General features: G+C 47.6%; 1 protein-coding gene across 2 annotated transcripts in view; it reads right to left on the bottom strand.

Annotated features, from left to right (window-relative positions):
• Positions 1-18,286, bottom strand: part of GLIS1 (GLIS family zinc finger 1) — a 209,339-nt gene extending 191,053 nt beyond the window's left edge. For both annotated transcript variants that reach the window (XR_006734181.1, XM_045547975.1), the window contains exon 1: positions 18,034-18,286. Coding sequence is in view for 1 of the 2 variants with exons in the window: in XM_045547975.1 (XP_045403931.1) it covers positions 18,034-18,286 (253 nt within the window). In the remaining variant the exon portion in view is untranslated. The remainder of the gene's footprint in view (positions 1-18,033) is intronic.
• Between the last annotated feature and the right edge of the window lie 1,583 nt (positions 18,287-19,869).

The following is a 19,869-nucleotide window of genomic DNA, read 5'->3' as shown; positions in this document are numbered from 1 at the left end:
GGAAGTCTACAAGTTCCCTTAACTCTGTGGATCAGTCTTAGATCATAAAACGTCTTCCAGACAATTTCAGGCCCAAGAACAGTCTTGGTTTAGTAATTAAGATGTCCCATTCAGATTAATAATCTCAACTCCAGGCTTTCTTTACAGTCAAACCTCCCTCGTCCCCCAGCTCAGGACTGCCAGGGGCAGGGTGGAGGACAATGTTTCAGACACCATACCTTGTCCACGGGAGCTCCCTGGACTTGGATGCTTAGTGCCCACTGTGCCCCCAATCCTGTGGGTTCCTGGGGAGCTCCCCTCCAAGAACATCCAATAAGCTCCCCTGGTGACAGGCACCCCTCACCCTTCCTGTATCTCATGGGACACCTCCAGGCTCACTTCTGCCTGGCAAGAAGCCCTCTTGGCAGGGTCAGTTTGAAAATGACCACTTGACAGGCGCCCTGGAACACAACCTCTGCCCCATCGGGGGCAGAAACAGTGCAGTCACTTCTCCTCACTCTGCCACCAGCAGGGGCTCAACCACAGCCTTTTATCTTCCATATCCTCAGGCGAGGATCAAACACCGTCATTCCTTAGCTTCTGGGGCTGCACCCAGCTTCCTCAGTGGTCCTCTTAGTTCCTCTCTCTCTTGATTTTCGATGAGGAGACAGCAATCCCCACCCTGCCCATCTGGCACGGGGCAGAAAATGTCCCAGCTTCTCAACAGCTCTCTCCAAAGAAATCCTCTCGGCTGGGCGCGGTGGCTCACGCCTGTAATCCTAACCCTCTGGGAGGCCAAGGCGGGTGGATTGCTTGAGGTCAGGAGTTCGAGACCAGCCTGAGTGAGACCCCGTCTCTACTAAAAAAAAAAAAAATAGAAATAAAAATTATCTGGACAACTAAAAATATATATAGAAAAAAATTTGCCGGGCATGGTGGCACATGCCTGTAGTCCCAGCTACTCGGGAGGCTAAGGCAGTAGGATCGCTTAAGCCCAGGAATTTGAGGTTGCTGTGAGCTAGGCTGACACCACGGCACTCACTCTAGCCCGGGTAACAAAGTGAGACTCTGTCTCAAAAAAAAAAAAAAAAAGAAATCCTCTCTGTGGGCTCTCCCATCTCAACCCTTTCATACCCTCAAAGTGTAGGCCAGGTAAGGATCTCAAAACCAGAGTTTAGTTTAGGCACCTAAAGTCCTGCTTTGTAATGTAGCAGCCAACACCTATTTTCAATACCTATTGTCTTGGGGCTCAGCCAGATCCCAGAGAGCACAATTCCCACATTAACATCCTGTTACCATAGTCCCAACTGTGCACTGGTTTAACCAAAGAACCATGATGCAACTGGAACAGGGCAGGGCAGGGCAGGGCAGGATTAGCGCAAGTGGGTTCGGTTGGGATGAAGGTGGAAATTCAAGGATCTAAATGCTCTGCAGAGAAAGGGGAACGCTTGGACACTTACTGGGTGGGAATATAAACATACAAACTAGCATAGCCATTATGGAAAACAGTATGGAACTTCCTCAGAAAACCAAAAATAGAATTACCATGTGATCCAGCAATCCCACTATTGGGTATATACCCAAAAGAAAGGAAATCATCATATCAAAGATATATTTGTACTCCCATGTTTATTGCAGCACCATTCACAACAGCCAAGGTACAGAATCAATCTCAGTGCCCATCAGTGGATGAATGGAGAAAGAAAATGTGGTACATATGTAATGGGATTTTATTCATCCATAGAAAAGAATGAAACCCTGTCATAAGCAGCAACATGGATGGAACTGGGGGTCACTATATTAAGTGAAAAAAGCCAGGCACAGAATGACAAACACCGCATGTTCTCACTCACGTGTGGAAGCTAAAAAAGTGGCTCCTACAAAGGTGGAGAGTAGAATAGTAGTTCTCCGAGGCTGGGATGGGAGACGGAGAGGGAGAGAAGAGGGGCTGGTTAATGAGTACGAAAGGACAGAAGGAATAAGATCTAGTTTTTGACAGTCCAGTAGGGTGACTAGAGTTAGTAATAATTTGTTGCATAGTTCAAAATTGCTGGAGGGGAGGAAGTGGAATGTTCCCAACATAAACAAGGGGTGAATGTTTGAGTGATGGACATCCCAACTGCCCCAGTTCCATCATTATACATTGTATTCATGTATCAAAATACCACGTCATGTACCCCCAGAACATGTACAACTATTACGTATCAATAAAAAAAACAAAACAGCGTCTGGCACACAGTACATACTCACTTATAATGTACTCAATTAAAATATGTGGAAAATGACTGAAAGGAAAAAATAAAAATCACTTTTAAAAAAGAGAACTAAATCCTCATCTATCCTAATAGGAAGCCAGGAGACAGTGAGTACAAGTGATCCTGAAACAGGATCCGGAATCTGACTTAGGGTGGCCTACCGGATCCTGGTTCGCCACTCACCAGCTGTGTTGGACAAGTTACTTTCCTCCTCTGGGTCTGTTTCTTCACCGCAAATCGAGGATAATAGTAGTAACTCCTTCACAGAATGGTTGGGAGAATTAAAGAAATTATGTTGGTAATGTGCTTAGGGCCTGACGGGACCACAATGAGCAGCATGTAAGGGTCAGCTACCATTGTTTATATTTGTGTAACTGAGATGTATGGAAGAAAATGCTAGAAAAAAACAACTAAATGTGTTGAAGGCGGGGCCACCGTGCCTCCCAAGTCCACATACCTGGCGCCCCCTCGAGGTGGGCATGCCGCTGCCTGGTGAAGGCAGCTGCCTCTCAGTCAGGGCTGGATGATGAAGGGAAGGGGGCTCTCTTTAAAGCCCTATTTTATTAGGTGATTTTAAAAACTACGTTTGGCATTATTTTGCTAAAAATAAAAATTTATTTTCAGAATGTTAATAAAACAAGTTACCAAAAATAGCACTAATAACAAACAATGGGACTTGGTGAATAACAAAAAGAAAAGCAATGAAGGAAATGACAAAGGAAAATCTTGGAAGTATGACTACATCCAATTCAAATTTTTGTTTCAAAATCATTAAAAACTTGTTAAAACAGCAGAATCATAAAAATATTAGCAATGTATATGACGAACAAAGCATTAACATTCTTAACTTAATGAGAGCACTTAAAAAAGATGTCAATTCTTAAATTTTGTAAGTAAAATATTTATACCCCAACATAAACACCACTTTGCAATAGAGGAGATATGAACTGGAAATGAACACACAATGTGCATTTGACTACACTAATGACCAAATAAACATCTAATGAAATGACAGCCGATGTCATGTCAACCTTCAAATTAGGAAATTAATTTTGAAACACTGGAGGAGATGCAGGGAAGTAAGTTCTCTGAGAAGGCAATGCCTGCCGTTGTGAAAATTAGTGCAACCTTCCAAAGAGCTATGTGGTAATATGTGTTAAATGTTACTACCCTGTAGCCTAGTAATTTCTACTTCTGGGAATCTATCCTAAGAAAATAATCAGAAATGCAAATGAAGATTACTACACAAAGATATTCACTGCAGCATTAGCTATCCTAGAGAAAATGTTGAAAATTTTGGAACTTTGGGCACAGGAAAGTAATACATATACATATTTGTTTGTATACTCATAAACTATCTCTGAGAGGCCAGACAAAAACAGAACAGGAAATTTTTCCCTAAGGACTCTTTTTGGGTCTTTCAAATTTTGAACCATTTTAATGTATCCACTATTCAAAATAATTTAACAAATTTAATATATTTTGAATGCTTACAAAGAATTTTAATAACATAGAGAAGATTATGTTAAATGTTTCATTCATTTTTTTAATTTAATTTTTTTTATTTCAGCATATTACAGGGGTACAAACGTTTAGGTTATGTGTATTTCCCTTGCCCCACCCGAGTCAGAGCTTCAAGCATGTCCATCCACCAGAAAATGTTTAGTTTAAATATAAGCACACAAGACTATATTCAGAATGATCTCAACGATATAAAAACATGTTAATATATAGATAGGCATAGGAAAAAGACTGAAAAGAAACTTAACAAAATGTAAACAGTAGCCATTGTTGGGGGTGAGATTACCAGCAAGTATTATTTCTACCTTTCTAGGTTTCCATAGTTGCCAAATTTTTTATAATAAGTATATAGTACTTATATGAGTGGAAAAAAATAGTTATCTTTAAAAGGTCAGCCATCTCCCAAAGAACTAGGAATAAAACCAAGTAATTTGTTAAAAGTCAGGAACCCACAGGAATAAATCAACATTCCACCATTCCTGCCCAAGCCGCTGCTCAGGACACTGTCAGCATGTTTCCAGTTGCAGGGATGGCTCACATGACCCACCTACATACACACTCCGGGCTGCTTCCCTGGGGAGCCAGAAGAACCCTCCAACCAGGGCCTGGCCACTCACATGCCATCTCTCCTAGAAACCTGCCCTGGTCTCACTTGTCAGTACTGTCTTGTGAACGTTCTGAGAGCAGGACAGACCCTAGGGCTCCCTTTTGCATCTCCCACAGGAGCCAGGCCTGGTAAGCAGCATGCTGGCCCCACCCCAAGGCTGGTATGTCCATGTGCCCACCCTCCCAACTGTGTGCTCCCCAAGGCAGGGGCTGAGGACACGGAGCCCAGCATGGGATAGGGCATCAGGAAAGGAGGGATGAACAAACAGATAAAGAATGACATTCTAGACTAGTGCTGTCCAACAGAACTTTCTATCATGATGTTTCCATTGTCCAATATGGTAGCCACTAGCTACGTGTCTACCGAGCACTTGAAATGTGGCTAGTAGGACTGAGAAACTGAATTTTTTTATTTAATTGTAATTAATTTAAATAGCTATAAATGTTCTAATGGAGAAAAACATAGCACAGTGTGGGTATAAGATTAAACAAGATGATCCATTTAAAAAAAGAAACAAACAGACAAAAAAAAGATGATTGATCCAGTGCTTGGCAGTGCTCAATAAATGATCACTGTTGGATAATGAAATTGATAAGGAACAGGAGGAGGAACAGGAGGAGGGTCCCCAACAGCCCCAGGACCCCTACCTGCTCAGCCAACATCAAACCATGGGTGTTTACTTGTCTCCGCCCCTCCCTAGCAAATAGCTCCTCTGTAACCTGAGTGCAAAGCAACCAGAGCCACTGAGAGAATGGGATGGGAAGAGGGGGGTGAGGGTGTGATGCTGGGACAGGAGAGACCCTGCACACTTCCCAAAAGAGGAAAGCTCTTGGCCAACATTGCCAGGGACAACGAGCAGGCATTCACGCCAGGAGGAAAGCTTAATCAATGGGAACTGGCAACAGGTGCAGGAAAAAGGCTGGCCAAGGCAGTCCCCATCCCCAGGACTGAATAACCCGTGCGGGCTCCACCTCTACAAACCTGAGCTCCCACGTGTCCTCAGAGGTCCCAACAATAAGCCACTGCAGAACCCTTTCCCATCCTACCTCACTGATCCTCCCACTAGCCTTGTCAGGGGAGTAAGCAAATATTTCCATCTTTTAACTCAGCAAACCAAGGCTCAGTGAGATGGTCTGAGGGCACAAGGCTGAGACAGCTGAAGAACGGGAGTCTGCTTAGGTCAGAGAGCCAAGTGATAGGGGATGCCGCCGCACTGGGAACCTGGTCAACCTGGAAGGGAGTCTGCAAACACCTGCCCTCCAGGTTGCCAGGTCCGAGAAGGCAAGGGCTCTGTCTATTGGTCCACCACGGTGTCCTAGAGCGGAATCCAACACTCATTCCATAAATAATGATGAACCAACTAAACTCGGAACACGGCACTCATTCCATAAATAATGATGAACCAACTAAACACAGGTCCAGCCCTTCCAGTTTTCAGAATACTTTTACACCCTTCATCCCATATGTCCCTAACAATTGGTCATGCAGGGATCATTTTCCCTGTGTGACAAATGGGAACTGAGGCTCACAGACTGAGAGCCACTCCGGGTTGTTGTACTGAAAATCTGCTTGGGGAACTTCCCAGGAAGCCCTAACTTGACTGGAGAGGTACAGGTTGATCCTGCCGGGCCCTGTGTTTTTTCCATGCTCTGGTCCACACTCTACCAGCAAGGCAGAGACACATTCATCACAGACCCTACCCCAGGCAGCCCCCAGTCTCATGGGGAAGGAAAACATGAACCCAAGCATCTGTAACACCTGACTGTCCGGTGAGAGAAAAGTGATGAAGGGCTGCCAGGAAATGAAGGAGACAGGTTCATGCTGGCTGGAGGAACAACTTCTCAACTGTGATGACTGTGTCACACTAGACCCAAGGCAGCAGAGGTCCAGAGGACCTGACAGAAGGCCCAGGAGGTGGCAACGTGTGGAGAAAGGGTGAGTGGACTGGCAGCTGCCACCCTCCAGCTCTAGAACTTCGGGCAGGCCATGCAGCCCCTCTGGGCCTCAGTTTTCCTCATCTGTAAGATGAGGATGACAACACCCCCTCATGAGAAGAGAACTTAGGAGAATGAAATGGCTTCAAGAGACAGCTACGCACAGCAGGGCTCAAGAAATAGAAGCCACTACAATACTCCAGAGACCAGCGAGTGCGGGGATGGGGCGTCATGAACTTGGGAGAGCAACTGAGGTAATTCAACTGGATGCCAGAGTCTAACAGCAACTTCCAACCCAACAAACTGGGGAAGGGTGTGGGTTGTGCCTCCTGCCTCACTCCACAGACAACCCCCATCCCCCTGGACGCCACAGCACAGCAGGCTGAGTGAGCACTGAACTGACCCCGCGCCAGGACCTGGCAGAGCTGTGCTGAGGCAGCCCATACCCACCCACTCCCAACCTGCCCCCAGCCCTAAGGAAAGCCAAGACGCCCACCACGCAGAGCTGGGGTTCGAACCTCAGTCTGACTCCAAAGTCCTTACTCTTTGAATTACATCAAAAAAGAAGAAAAGCAGAGTCCTGGGCTACAGTACAGTACTGCAGTGCAGAGGAGAAACCTAGCCCAGCTCTGCACTCAAGCGGCTCACCTGTCACATGCCTACTGTGTGCTGGCCCCTGAGCTTCACGCTCTACAGACCTCATCCCAATCCCCCCATCAACCCCGAGACAGGAATTATTTCCACTTTACAAATGAGGAAGACTGAGGCTCAGAGTTCAACAAATTTGCCCAAGGTCTAGCCAGTGGTGTAGTCAGGATCTGAACCCAGTTCTGACTCCAAAAGCCATGTGGACACTTTTGCACAAGTAATATGGCCTCTCTGAAATTTAGTCTTCCTGTCTGCCCAAATGAGGTTTGAATGAATAATATGATTTGGGCAGAGCTTTACAGCTTACAAAACAATGGTGCCCAGAGAGGGGCCAGGAGGCCAATATAATTCCCTAGGGGCTCTGTCCAAGCCTGTCCTGGAGTGAGGAGTCTCAGGTGTAGACGTCAATCTCCACCCCGTAGGGTCACCAAGAGCTGCATCATCTGGCTCCTGGCTCTCAGTTCTAACACTTGGTCCAAGGTTCTTCTTCAATGTAGGGAAATCTGGGTCAGATGTGTAGCAACCACCAGTGTCTGCTCTTTAAACCACAAGACAAGACACACATCACAGCACCTGGGGCTTTGCCTGGAAGGGAGGACAAGTGTGCAGCAGAAAGTACCCACAATCCCGGCCAAGGGGCCAGGGGCCAGTCACTCTGGGATAACCACTAGGCCCTAAGCTCCTCCACTGGCCCGTAGCTGGGCAGCCCCAAGGCATGCAACCAGATGGGTCTGTGATCACTGCGGCTCACGCTTCTCAGAAAGGAAGGAACGGGAGGGAGGCCCAGGTGGCTGAGGAAACTTGCCCCAGGTCTCTGCACAAGCAAGGGGCAGACCTCAGTATGACGAGTGCCACAACGGTGCTGGAGCGAGAACATGACAATATCTGCGTATGAGAACTCATGGAGCGTTCACTAGAGTCTCACATGTGCTGAGAGCTTACTGCGTGCTCAACCTTGGAGGAAAAGAAGAACATCAAACACAGCTGCTCCTTTACAGGCCACAGGCTCCCTGAGGGCGGGCACTGGGTTGAGCTCCATTCCCAGCCTTCCTGGACACCCACTCTGAGTCAGGCCCTGTGCTGGGCACATGGGCACAGGGATAAGGAGACTGAAGGACACATAAGTAAATAGGAAACTGCCACAGAGTATGATCAGTGCCATGGCAGAAGGAAAGACAGGGTAAAGAGAAGGCTTCTAGGAGGAGGTGGCATTTGAGAATAAGTAGGGTCAGTCTGGTGGAACGGAAGGGAGAGAAAGCCCTTCCAAGAGAGTCTATTTACCATTTACATGGTAGCCGTAACAACCACTATTATAATCCCAACATTAATTGAACATTTACCATGTGCCAGTCTCTGTTTTTAAGCACTTATGCGTGTGTTAACTCATTCCATCCTCAAGACAGCCTTTTGAGATCATTACTATTATGATTCCCATTCTACAGACAAGAATGTTGAGACCAAAAAAGCTCAGTAACTTGCCTAAGCTAGTACACGGAGCCAGGACTCGAACCTGATGGTCTAGCTCCACACCCACGGCGTCAATCAGCACCCCGTAAGCCTTTTAGATACATGCTTCACACCAGACTGCATGCTGGTTACGAAGGTACAACAATGAATATTTGAGTGTTATTTACTTATTTTCCTACTTGTTACAAAAATTATTTAGGGAGGCACAAAGATGAACAAAAAGGAGCTGACAGTTTATAAGGAAAGAAGAACACGGAGAAAATTCCAGGGCTGAGGCTACAGAAGGAAAAGGCCGCTGCTGCTAGAGGACAAGCCAAGCAGACAGCTAGAGATGGAGCTGGCCTGGCAGGAAGGCCCTGAATGCCAGACCAAAGGGCTCAGATTTTTTTCCCATTGGCCAATTGGCTGCCAACCTACAAACCAAGTTGTAAATTCAGGGAAGATCTTTAAAGCCCATACCCGGACTATCTGTAGGACAAACTGATGTCTCTACTGGTGTGTGTAGATGCTGCTACGGTTGATAAAATACAAATCTACTTAAAAGAGCTCTTAAAATCAGTAGATACCTAAGCCTCATCAGGTATCTTCTACATCGAAGTGGAAAGATTTTTGTCCTTGTCTTTAGAAAACTTGGATGCCCCTGCTGTCAGGGATGGGAAGTAACAGAAAGCTTTTAAACAAGGAGTTCTGAGGACTCAAGGTCTGGGATTTCTGCCCTCCATCCACCCGTGTACCCCCACCTCTCCAGGGCCCTCGATCTGTTTGAAATCAACCGTTTGGAGGCCCAAAGAAGAGCCTGCCCCAGAGAGACACTCCGATGGGGAGATATTCTCACAAAGTGTGCTACGTAAGTACAAATGACTGTCTGATCAATCATTTGGCCTCAGCGTGGGATTTGGTTAGAATTAAAGCCATCTGGCTGGTGGGGGGGTGGTGCTGGGGGAGGAGACAAGCAGGCGGGAAAAATGACCCACCCCCTCCCCCAAAAAGCATTGTTAAACTATAACGGGGAAAAACAGTAAAGTTCCTGCTGTTATTTCAGCCTAAGCCACTTAATCCATCAGCACATAAAGCAACTTATTTTATGACCTTTTCCCTTTAAAAAGTAAATCAGAAGACACTGCCCTGAATTCAGATATCTCTGAAACACACTACTCATCCCTCCCAGTGAAATATCCTGTTTCATAAACCTTCTTCGAGATACTTGAAACTGCAGATCACTAAATGCCTAGCTTTAGGCATCTGACATTCCAGAGAATTAATATTTAAACTTATTATAGGAAAAAAGAATTGAGTTTGGCTGAAGCATGAAATATTTAATAGTGTCTCCAAATTAGAAACCCTATTTTGTTTCACGCTGGAAATGCCAACGTTATTACCTGGGCTTTGCACTCAAATGATAAAATGCACAGGCGGTCTTGAGATTAAACACACAATTACGGCTGTTCTCTCCAGAGTGATGGGGAGTGAGACAGGTTTGGGGAGTGGAAGCGATTGAGTTTCATTTTTACGATACACTTAAAATTATATTATCATTCTCTGCCTGGAGGGTTGGACTTGAGACCGCTGAAGCTACTTAACCACCAAAAACGGTGTCAAAATCAGCCACTCCACGGAGGCCTATTCTCAGGCTCTCGAAGCCATTGTCATCTTGGAATGGGCCCACTGCCGGGCAAAACTCCGTAACTTTCTCTGCTCACTAGGACAAAAGTATTAAGTGGTTTGGGATAAAAATTAAGCTTCAATCGGCACAGTGGATCCTGGCAGCCTCTGCCGGCACGTGTAAGTTATTTACAGGGTTGGAAAGTCGGCAAAATACATCATCAACTCTTATACAAACTTCTACTAGGTATTAAATACCCAACCCTCAGAGAAGTAATTCATATAGTCCAGCACGTTCCAAAATAAACCCAATCTCCAGCCCTCCGGAGAGCTTAAAACAGCAAATGGGATCTGTATTTTTAAAGTCAGGTTTATAGTACTCCCTGGTTTCTTGCTACAGCCTGATTTTCCAGCAAACCTGTTATTTAAAAACAAAAGTAACAACATCTAAAAGAGTAATCTGGTTGCTAAAAAGACACAGATAAGAAGAGGCTGGGCTGCACTGCAACCGGAGTCATCCCGTATAGTCCATACTCACCCTCAGAGGCAGGGTCAGCATACGAAGTTGCAAAGCCTTGGGCCAGAAAGGCTCCTGCAATTTTCGTCTCCAGAACAAGTATAACTCCTTGAGAACGTGCACACTAGCACACGTTCTCATCAATGCACGTGCAAGGCCACAGACACAACCAGCAGTGGGACCTCTGCTTTCCATAGGGAGTCATCTGGTTCATTCATCATTTGCCACAAAAGACCCATTTCCCACAAACTCTCAAGTTCAATCTGCTCCCTGGCCTGTTCTCCCTCCCAAGCCCTTCTGCATCCCACCAAGTGCTTAACAAGAAATAATTGCTTAATAGATCCCTGAGCCACTAGGCTCAGGGAAGCATGTATTCTACAACCAGGTGTGCTGGGGATCTTGGAATGTTCACCCCACAGATGTCTTCAGAAGCGGTAGAAGGGAGACTACAAGGGCCTTGGCAAGGAATCTCCCCAAACTGCAAGAAAGGCTCAAACAGGGACAGTAATCTACAATAACTGGTGGGGAGGGGGGTGCCACTGCTTCTGGGAACGGGTCCCTCCGAGGGGGCCCTCCATAGCCTCAGACAGTCTCTTGCTTCCTGAGGACTGTGAGTTGCAACTGGAAACCATTCTCTTTCCCCTATTTCTGCAAAAGGGTAGGGGGGCAGTGCCCCACCAAGGCAGTTTTCCCTTAAAGTCACACTTCAGCCTGTTAGCTGAAGCTCAGAAGGGTGCTCTGGGACATGGCTGTCTGAGCCACCTCTGGCCTCTTGTTGCCACCCTCCTGTGCTCCAGGGCACACTCAGGTCTCTACAGTCACAGCCTCTCCTTGGCTGCTTAGTTTTTTGTTGTTTTTGGGTTTTTTAGAGACAGGCTAGAGTTCAGTGGCATCATCCTACCTCACTGCAGCCTCGAACTCCTGGGCTCAAGGGATCCTCCTGCTTCAGCCTCCCAAGTTACTGGTACTACAGTCATACACCATCACACTCAACTAATTTTTTTTATTTTTTGTAGAGATGAGGTATCGCTACATTGCCCAGGTTGGGCCCAAACTCCCTGGGATCAAGCAATCCTCCCACCTCAGCCTCCCAAAGTGCTAGGATCACACCCAGCCCCAGCTGCTTGTATTTTAAAGGCTGGTCCTCAAGAATGGCAGACTTTCAGGAGAAAGTACTGGCTTTGCTGTCAGACAGACCTGGGTTCAAATTCCAGGCTCTATGGTACTTTACTACCTGCACAACCTTGGGCAAATCACTTAAACTTGCCAAGCCTCAGTTCCCCCACCTGTAAAATCAAACTAATGCCTCCTTTTCTCATAGGGCTGTTGGTCATAGTTAAATGTGATCACAGATACAAGGTGTCTGGCCTGGCACACAGTAGGTGCTCAAGTAAAGTTTAGGGGACCTCCCTCATCCCATTCCTTCTGTCTTCACCTTCAGCAGTCAAGAGCTCCAAGGAAAGGTCAAGTCCAAAACTTGGCTTGGGACAAAGGTGCCTCTTCCTACACCCTGGATCCCACCCAATCTTCCCAGCCCAGTCAGCATCAAAGCCTGGAGTATCAGAACAGGCAGGGCCTATGGATCATCCAATCAAACTGTTCCCCATTTTACAGATGGGGAAACCAAGGCTCAAAGCAAAGGGTGTGGCCAGCAAGTACGGAAGCTGCACAATGGCCCATGTGTTTGCTCCAGGCAGGCCTGACTATAACCACCAAATCAATTCAGGCCATGCAGGAAATGCATTATTCAGTTAACGGACTGAAAGTCTCCTCTCAGCGCATCTGACTCAAATGCTGACTTTAAAAACACAGCTCGTAATGCTAACACAATCCGCCTCGATCCGCCGGAAACCTTCTGAAAGAATAACCCTTTGGAGTTTAAGGGGAAGAAAGAGGAAAAGAAGAAAACAGATGCTTAAAGTGACTTTCAACTCGAAGACCACTGGATCCGGGTTGTATTCTCTCCACCCCTTCCCCAGCCCAGCCCTCTGCTTTCTTTCAGTTTCTTATAAATAAGGCTTTGGGAGACCAAAGCAGCCACAAAACTTTTCCCCCTGCTTTTCTGCTTTCCTTACTCAGTAACTCAGCTGTCAGTCCCCGGACTTTGCTTCCAATGCTGAAAGTATTTTTTTTTCTTCATTGTAAACTATTAATTCGGGCAGCGGCTGTTGATAAACAAGAAGTCCATTTTTAAACTGGTAGAATCATTAGCACAGTGAAGGCGAACAGCACAAATATTTCAGGAGTTTGGTCTTTTTTCCTGGCCCTAGTATTACAGCTGTGCTTTTTGCATAATGCAGTCCAATTTTTCAAAGCCCACTGCAGACTTTGTTTCATTTCTTCTCTCCCTTGAACTGAATGTCTTTGTTTCTTTAAACACAAAAACAAACTACCCCCTACCAAAAGAAACAACACAACTCTCTAGGTCCAAAGTAAGTGCAACTAAAATCTATATTAGGAAAAAAATTAGCAAACCACACATTATAATTTAACTTTGAATATAATCATACACGTAAGGTGAGGTTGTTGAAATGCTACCATATCGAGTACAAAACAAAGAATTCTTTTCCAAGAAAACTAAGAGAAAAAAAGGAAAATTATCCTCTTTATGTAAGAGCTACAGTTAGCGACAGTCACTGGCCAATTTCTAAATAAAGTTTATTTGTTTATTGGGTTTTTTTGCCCCTAATCCTATCCAAAACGGATTGAAAACTCTATTCCAAACTTTAGTTTTCTCCTCTCATTCTAGAAGACTGGCCAAACTCCACGAAATAAAACCGAAGAAAATGATGATAATTATGCAACATTCAGAACAAAGAACATAAGAATATATTTTTTTAAGTGATTCATTGTGCACTTATGCTTGTAATGGGATTTTAACGCACTGTAAAAATAAGTGTGTTGGCTCACTTAGCTTCTCACGCAAATGAAACGCAGGGAGATGAATAACTCTGGGATGGGGTGTTTTTGTTTTTTTTTTTTTTTTCAAAAAGAGAAATCATAGCATATAAAGAAATTTATGCTTTTTCATCATAGATGGAGCAACACAGCCTACTGATATGATTCCACAGCTCCAAGAGTCCTGAGATCTCAGCCCAGCTAAGCACACTACAGGTAAACTACTGAGAAACCACTAGGCCTAAATTAAGTTACAATCTCATGTGATGGTCCCCTTTCCATTTTGCCCACAAAGTCTTAGCAGCTTCTAGAGAGCCTGGGAGGCAGGAAGGGAAGAATTCTAGCTGCACAAGATTTCTCAGAGAATCTTTAGGAATTATATTTCCGCTACATGTCTATAAAAGATTTGTCGGATACATAACTCTTATGACTGTAGACGCAACATGTTCCTATCTCATTTTTTACTGACACACATACTTGTTTCTCTTTGTCTCACTGAGCCTGACATTTGGCCAGCAGGTTTTTCTCCCCCTTATTTAAAACCTCAAGCACTGAAAAAATTTGGATCTGATTATTTCCGGATCACAGGACCAGCACTTTAAAATGGATGAAATGCAAGCAAATTGCCCACCAGAGCCGGAGGGGGGAAATGCTTTAAAAATAACTCATACCTTTCTATTACGGATGCACTAGCCTCTCCAAAGCCTTCCCAGACATCGCAGTGGCTCCCTACTCAGATGAGGAAACTCCACCAGGTGACACCACCAAAACCATCAATTACTCTCCACCAACACCAGCCCCTGACGCCACGCACACAATCTACAATTATTTTCCCTTTCTTTTTTTTTTTTTCAAAGAAAAAAAAATACTAGCTTTTTTTTTTTTAAGTTACAAGACTAACTACTTTTTGGCGTTTACAGCCACATTATGACGGCTGTTTTAATAATGACAGAGTTCACATTTGTCGTGATCATCCACCTCCTTTTTATTGCTAGGATGTATCCAGTCTCGGCACACGGTGGAAGGGCCCGTGAATCGCTGTGAATTAAATAGTGACCTCAGTATCGGGTTTGGTCTGGAAACAGCCACTCTGGACAATCAGAATCATCTGGTAAACTACAAATTTTTCTAACTATGGCATCGATACTAGTTACCAATTTCCAAAGATTTGATGCAAGAGAAATACCAAAAGCAAAAATGTTTTTACATTCTCTGGGAATGCTCAGAAGGCCTTCGTTGTGATCGCCAGCTCTCAGCCGCCAACATACACATGTAGAAGGTACAAGTTGTGGAACCAGAATCAAATATTTTGAGGTGGAAACCTTGGAAACTGCCACTTACTGTCTGTAGCTTTGAGCAAATCCCTGAACCTTAATGTCTTCATCTATAAAATGGGAATCACATTAATAACAGCCACTACCTGCCCAGCACATTACAGACTACAAAGCGCTTCGACATCTGTTCCCTCGGAAGAGCCCACAAGGCAGGCAAAGCGCAGCTGGCGGGAGGGCACACGAGAGAATGTGTGGGAACACACTCTGAACACTGTAAAGCACTGTGCACAGGGAACAAGCGTCATCAGTCCGTCGCCACAAAGCTGTCCGCCTGCATAGAGCCCAGATGTTTACCTTCTTTCCTTGTCAGGACTTATAAAAGCAGAGTGTCGGGTGTTTAATAATAAGAAAGAAAAATGCAGCATCTGGCAATTTGGCCTTTCCAGCTGTTTGGAATCTGGATAAACGGGACTCTGCCATAAACAGATTGTGATTCTTATTGTAAATGATGACAATGTTAGTCCATGACGTCGCACCATCCCGGTTGCCTCGCGACTCTAGATCTGGAAATACACAGGACCCAGACATTTATAGAGAAACTACTGGATTCAAGAACCCACTCCCTTCCTCTGCCTCTCTAAGGCAGAAGGCCGATCATCTGAAACCTGACCCCAGACCAAGCAACACTGTCTTCTCTGTGGTCACTGGGCAGCGGTGGCCACAAAAGACCTGAAGCTTGGCACCTCTCAGCATGGCCTGGCTGGTGCACCAGAGTTAACACCCTTTGCATTCAAAATTTTAAAATATCAAACCGTTCTCCCTCCTTGCTCTACCCGCTTTATCTCAAGTATCACTGACCCTAGCACGGTGCCCTGCACAAATTAATAAAAGTCACCTTTTCTACCTTTTCAGTTTATAAAGCATTCTTACAACCCTTGTTTTACTTACTCTGCAAGGTATACATTATTACCTCTCGTGCAAATGAAAACCCAGAAGTTGAGAACGTTAAACACATTACAAAAGTAACCCTAAAAATAACCAGACACTGAGGTGGCCCTTATACATTCTTTGTCACTAATACTCTCATCCATCGGTCTTGCAAATTAAGTCTCAGGGCAAATTTACAAAAGTGGGAGTCTAAGACTCATGAGAGTGAAATAACTTCCCTGAAAGTCCCACAGATCATAGGTGGAGGGGTTTTACAATTTCCAGCACAGTCAATAAATATTTTTCAATTGGTATTTCTGTCTGTCTGTTTCCAATAAGCCTGAGAACTTGAAGCTAGACACCGAACATTCAAAGGGTTACGCGGTCTGGGGAATATTTTGGTGGGAGTAGGGATGGCAAGAAGGTGCAATTTCCTTATGGCGTTTTTAGAGGGATGCCAAAGGTCCACCCGCTGGGGAAGCCGATTTTGTCTCCAGCCACTCAGTGGCTTGACTGTGAGAAGAACTTGCCTCCGCGACACAGAGGCCAGTTCAGAAACCTCTCCAAGCCCAGGTCCCCGATCCTTCCCCTTCTCCCTAGATTGGTTACATCAGACCTCTGGCACCCAAAACCCACAACCGGATGGATGGCCTTTTTCATACCAGACACTTCCCCCACCCTCACTTCAGTTTCCTCACCTTTCAAATGGGTGTGATAAATCCCACCCCACCAGCCTCACCGGGAGGCTCTGAAGAAAAGTTGAAATTGCTTGGAAAAAGCCTAACCAGGGAGAACAGCTTGAGGTATAAAGAAAGAGGCTCTTCCTCCCATCCCTTTATTTTCCTCTGCCCTTTCCAAATACAACCCTGACTTAAAGATCTTTTATTTTAGACATGGGGGGGCATGGATAAAAATAATTGGGGTTCAGGGGGAATGGAAGTAGGAAGATCAGACACCAAACATCCAGATGAAAGGTCTCTAACTACAGCGTGGAACAAAGGCTACATTTGGGAGAGCCATTCACTCGGTCTGCAGAGAACTTGATCTTCAGATGACAGCCATGATTTCTTTAAAACACAAAACGTTGCAGGAGGGTAACTGTTTAAGGGAGGATTGTGCATGGCTCGGGGCAAGCCAGGGAGCTCACAGCAGCAAACATTACTCATGTCTTCACTCCTCTCTCTAAAAGAGACCTTATATGTGTATTCCAACAATAATACTCTGCAGGAGTTGTTTGTTTTTTTCCATATCTATCCCTCTAAAAAAATGTTCTCTATCTCTTAGAGAAGAGACTGACATTTAAAACAAGGAGATGAGAAATAGTGCTCTCTTACAAAGTCAGGTGTTTTCTTTTAAAAAGAAAAAACTGTTTATGTTTATTTCATTTTACCAGTCCCTGAATTGGGGAGGTGGGTGTTTTTGATCTACAAGGAGCTCTCATCTCTAACAGCGAGCTGCCCACCTTCTGAAAGTTGCTGGGGCTGACGCTAAGGGCGTCATGCCTATAGCCATAAAACACAGACAGTTTTTGTTCTCCTTGAGAATCACCTGAAAGAGAACCAAGAGGTTCCAAATGCTGATACAATAAAACCCCCAAGCCTTGGTTTCTCCTAAGGGGGAAAAAAGGAGGAGAAAGGACACAGCACCTTAACAATTTCTCCAATTTCTGGTTAATTATCTGTCAGCATGAAACTTACAAATAATGGCTCAATAATAATTAACTGTGATGAGACGAACATGTTCATGGAAATCTCGGCACCTTCGCTGGCTTTGAGCCCATAAGCCACACTGGGGCCTGCGCCTCATATCCACCAACTTTGCTGGTGGAGGAAGGGTACTGCCAAGGAACTTTTGTCCAAAGACTACGCTTCTGAAGCACTAAGGGCAGAAAAGCCATTTTGAAGTCAGCACTTGACCCAGGCTGAATTTATAGAGTCAGAGAATTTTCTATCAGGAATCCAGAAATCATCTGGTATAATTAATTCCTCACTTGACAGAAGGGGAAACTGAGGTCCCAAGAGGGGAGGGGTCTTGCTGAAGTCCTCTGGTTTTTGTCATTTAAGGAGACTGGAATACTTCAAAGTATGCCTTCAGTTGCTCAGATACCCCATACACGAGCTGCTGCTCACTCTAATATATAATAAAATTTTGACGAGTTTCTACACAACTTTTATCAGAAACATACAGAAGCAAAATTATGTAATCTGAGCTTTCTATACCCAGATTTCTCCAAACCGGGCTTACTGAGTTTAAATTAGATGCTTCCTAGAGCAGGCATCTTTTCAGACTGACACGCGAGTCCCACAAAACTAGAGAGAAACTGAGGAACTCCGGAAATTGGCGCCACCCGGCAGCCCGAATCTCTCCACACCGCGGCCAGGCATGTTGGCAGAGCCGGACTCACCCTTCCCAGCGGCGGCCTTGGACGGGCCGTAGTCTCGGGGGCTCCGGGGCCGGAGAAGGTTGTGGGCGCGCGGCGGCGCGGACGTTCGGGCTAGTAGGTCCCGCGGGCCCCTGTCCCCGCAGCCGCCACCGCTCACGGTGACCCTGAAAGCCATGTGCGCCCCGAGGTTGGCGGGCCCGCGGCCGGGACCGGGCGCACCGGGGGCCTCCTTGGGCCTCTTGTCCGCCTGTGCCTCGGCCACCTCGCAATGCATGGCGCCGGGGCGGGGCGCACGGCTGGGGGTCGCGCCGGGCTCCTGGGGAGGGGAGACAGCACAAGCACGTTAGAATTCGGCAAGCGGCCCCCTCTCATCCCAGGCCGAAGGGCCGAAGTTTAAGCAGGTCACCGCCCCTCGGTTTGTTCCTCGTCTCTAAACACGTTAGCGCCACCACATCTATCCGAAGCCGAAATCAAACCCATCTACCTGATCCCAGGTGAAAAGCCCCTTCCCCAGCGCTGAAGCGGCTCTGCCTTCCCTGGCTTGTGGAGTGCACCCGCCACCAGCCACTTCGCCCTCCCACCCAAATCCGCCTCCACCCCTCTTTGGACGAATGGGGAAACTGAGGCTTAGAGCGAGAAGGGCGCTTGTCTTGCATCCCCCACTGGGACAGGGAGCCGGCGGCAACGAGGATCCACAGAGCAGTGCTCCCGCAAAGCCGGGACACGGCCCCGGCTGGGTCACAGGCTGCGCGCCTCCTCGGTGCCCGGACCCAGGTGCGCGTAAAGGCGGAGGACCGCGAACCCAACGGGTCCCGGGCGCAAACCTCGGAGACTCACCCGCCACCACCCAAACCCAGAAAACGGGGGTCCGAGGATGGACGCACACTCCCACCACGCGAACCCGTCACACGCAGCCCAAGACACGCACATTGCCACGCGCACCGGAGAAAATGAGCCCATCGCGAGTGCAAACCCGCACAGTCAGTAGTGCCCACGAGCGCCCGCTCCCACGCACAACACACAGCCCCGCAAATGCGCACTCGAGGACGCGACGTGCCACACACACTCATTCGCCCGCCCGGACACTCAGCACCACCACCAGCCGCACAGGCTCACGCTCTGGCCACACGCGCGCGCTGGGGGTCCCGCGCCAGAGCCTGGGCCCTTCCGTCATCCCTGCCGGAGCGAGGGCCTGGGGCCCCCAAACTTTCGTTCCCATCGGCGCTCCGCGCGCCATCCCAAAGCTGCCGGGATTCGAGCGTCGCTGGGCCAGCCTCGGACCTCGGGCCCCGCGCCCGCCCCCTCCCCCGGCCGCCGGCTGCGGGCCGCGCCCCTTCTCACCTCGCCGCGGCGGCTGCAGCTCGCGGGGCGCACGGCTCGGCGCGCCTCCACTGGCGCCGCAGCCCCCACAGCCGCCGCCGCCGCCGCCGCGTCCTGCGGGGCGGCACCCCGGGAGCGGGGGCGGGCCCACGGCTGCCCGACAGCGGCGCGGGCCACTGGCTCGCCGCGGCCGCCCCGCCGGGGCCAATCGCGGCGCGAGGGCGGGGCCTCCTCGCCTGGGGGCCCGGGCGGGGCCGCCGCGGGCTGGGCGGAGGGTTTGACAGGCGGCGGCCGGCCGGAGCCCTGCGCTGCCCGCCGCCCTCGGGCCGCCGAGCCGAGCCGAGCCGGGCGGGAGAGGCTGGGCGCTGTCGGGTTGGCGGAGCGTGCTGGGCATCAGGAGAGCCGGGCTCAACCTGGCGTCGTCCCGCCTCTCCCAGTGGCCACGGGCAGGGTCCTCGCCCTGTCAGGTCGCTTTCTCCTCTGTCAAATGGGAACGGCGACACCCGCGAACGCTGAGGTAACAGATGCGAAAGTGCT

The sequence above is a fragment of the Lemur catta genome, chromosome 3 (assembly GCF_020740605.2).
Source record: "Lemur catta isolate mLemCat1 chromosome 3, mLemCat1.pri, whole genome shotgun sequence".
In the NCBI taxonomy this organism is placed as follows: domain Eukaryota; kingdom Metazoa; phylum Chordata; class Mammalia; order Primates; family Lemuridae; genus Lemur; species Lemur catta.
The sequence above is the reverse complement of the archived record's forward strand: the minus strand, read 5'-3'. Positions and strand labels throughout refer to the sequence as shown.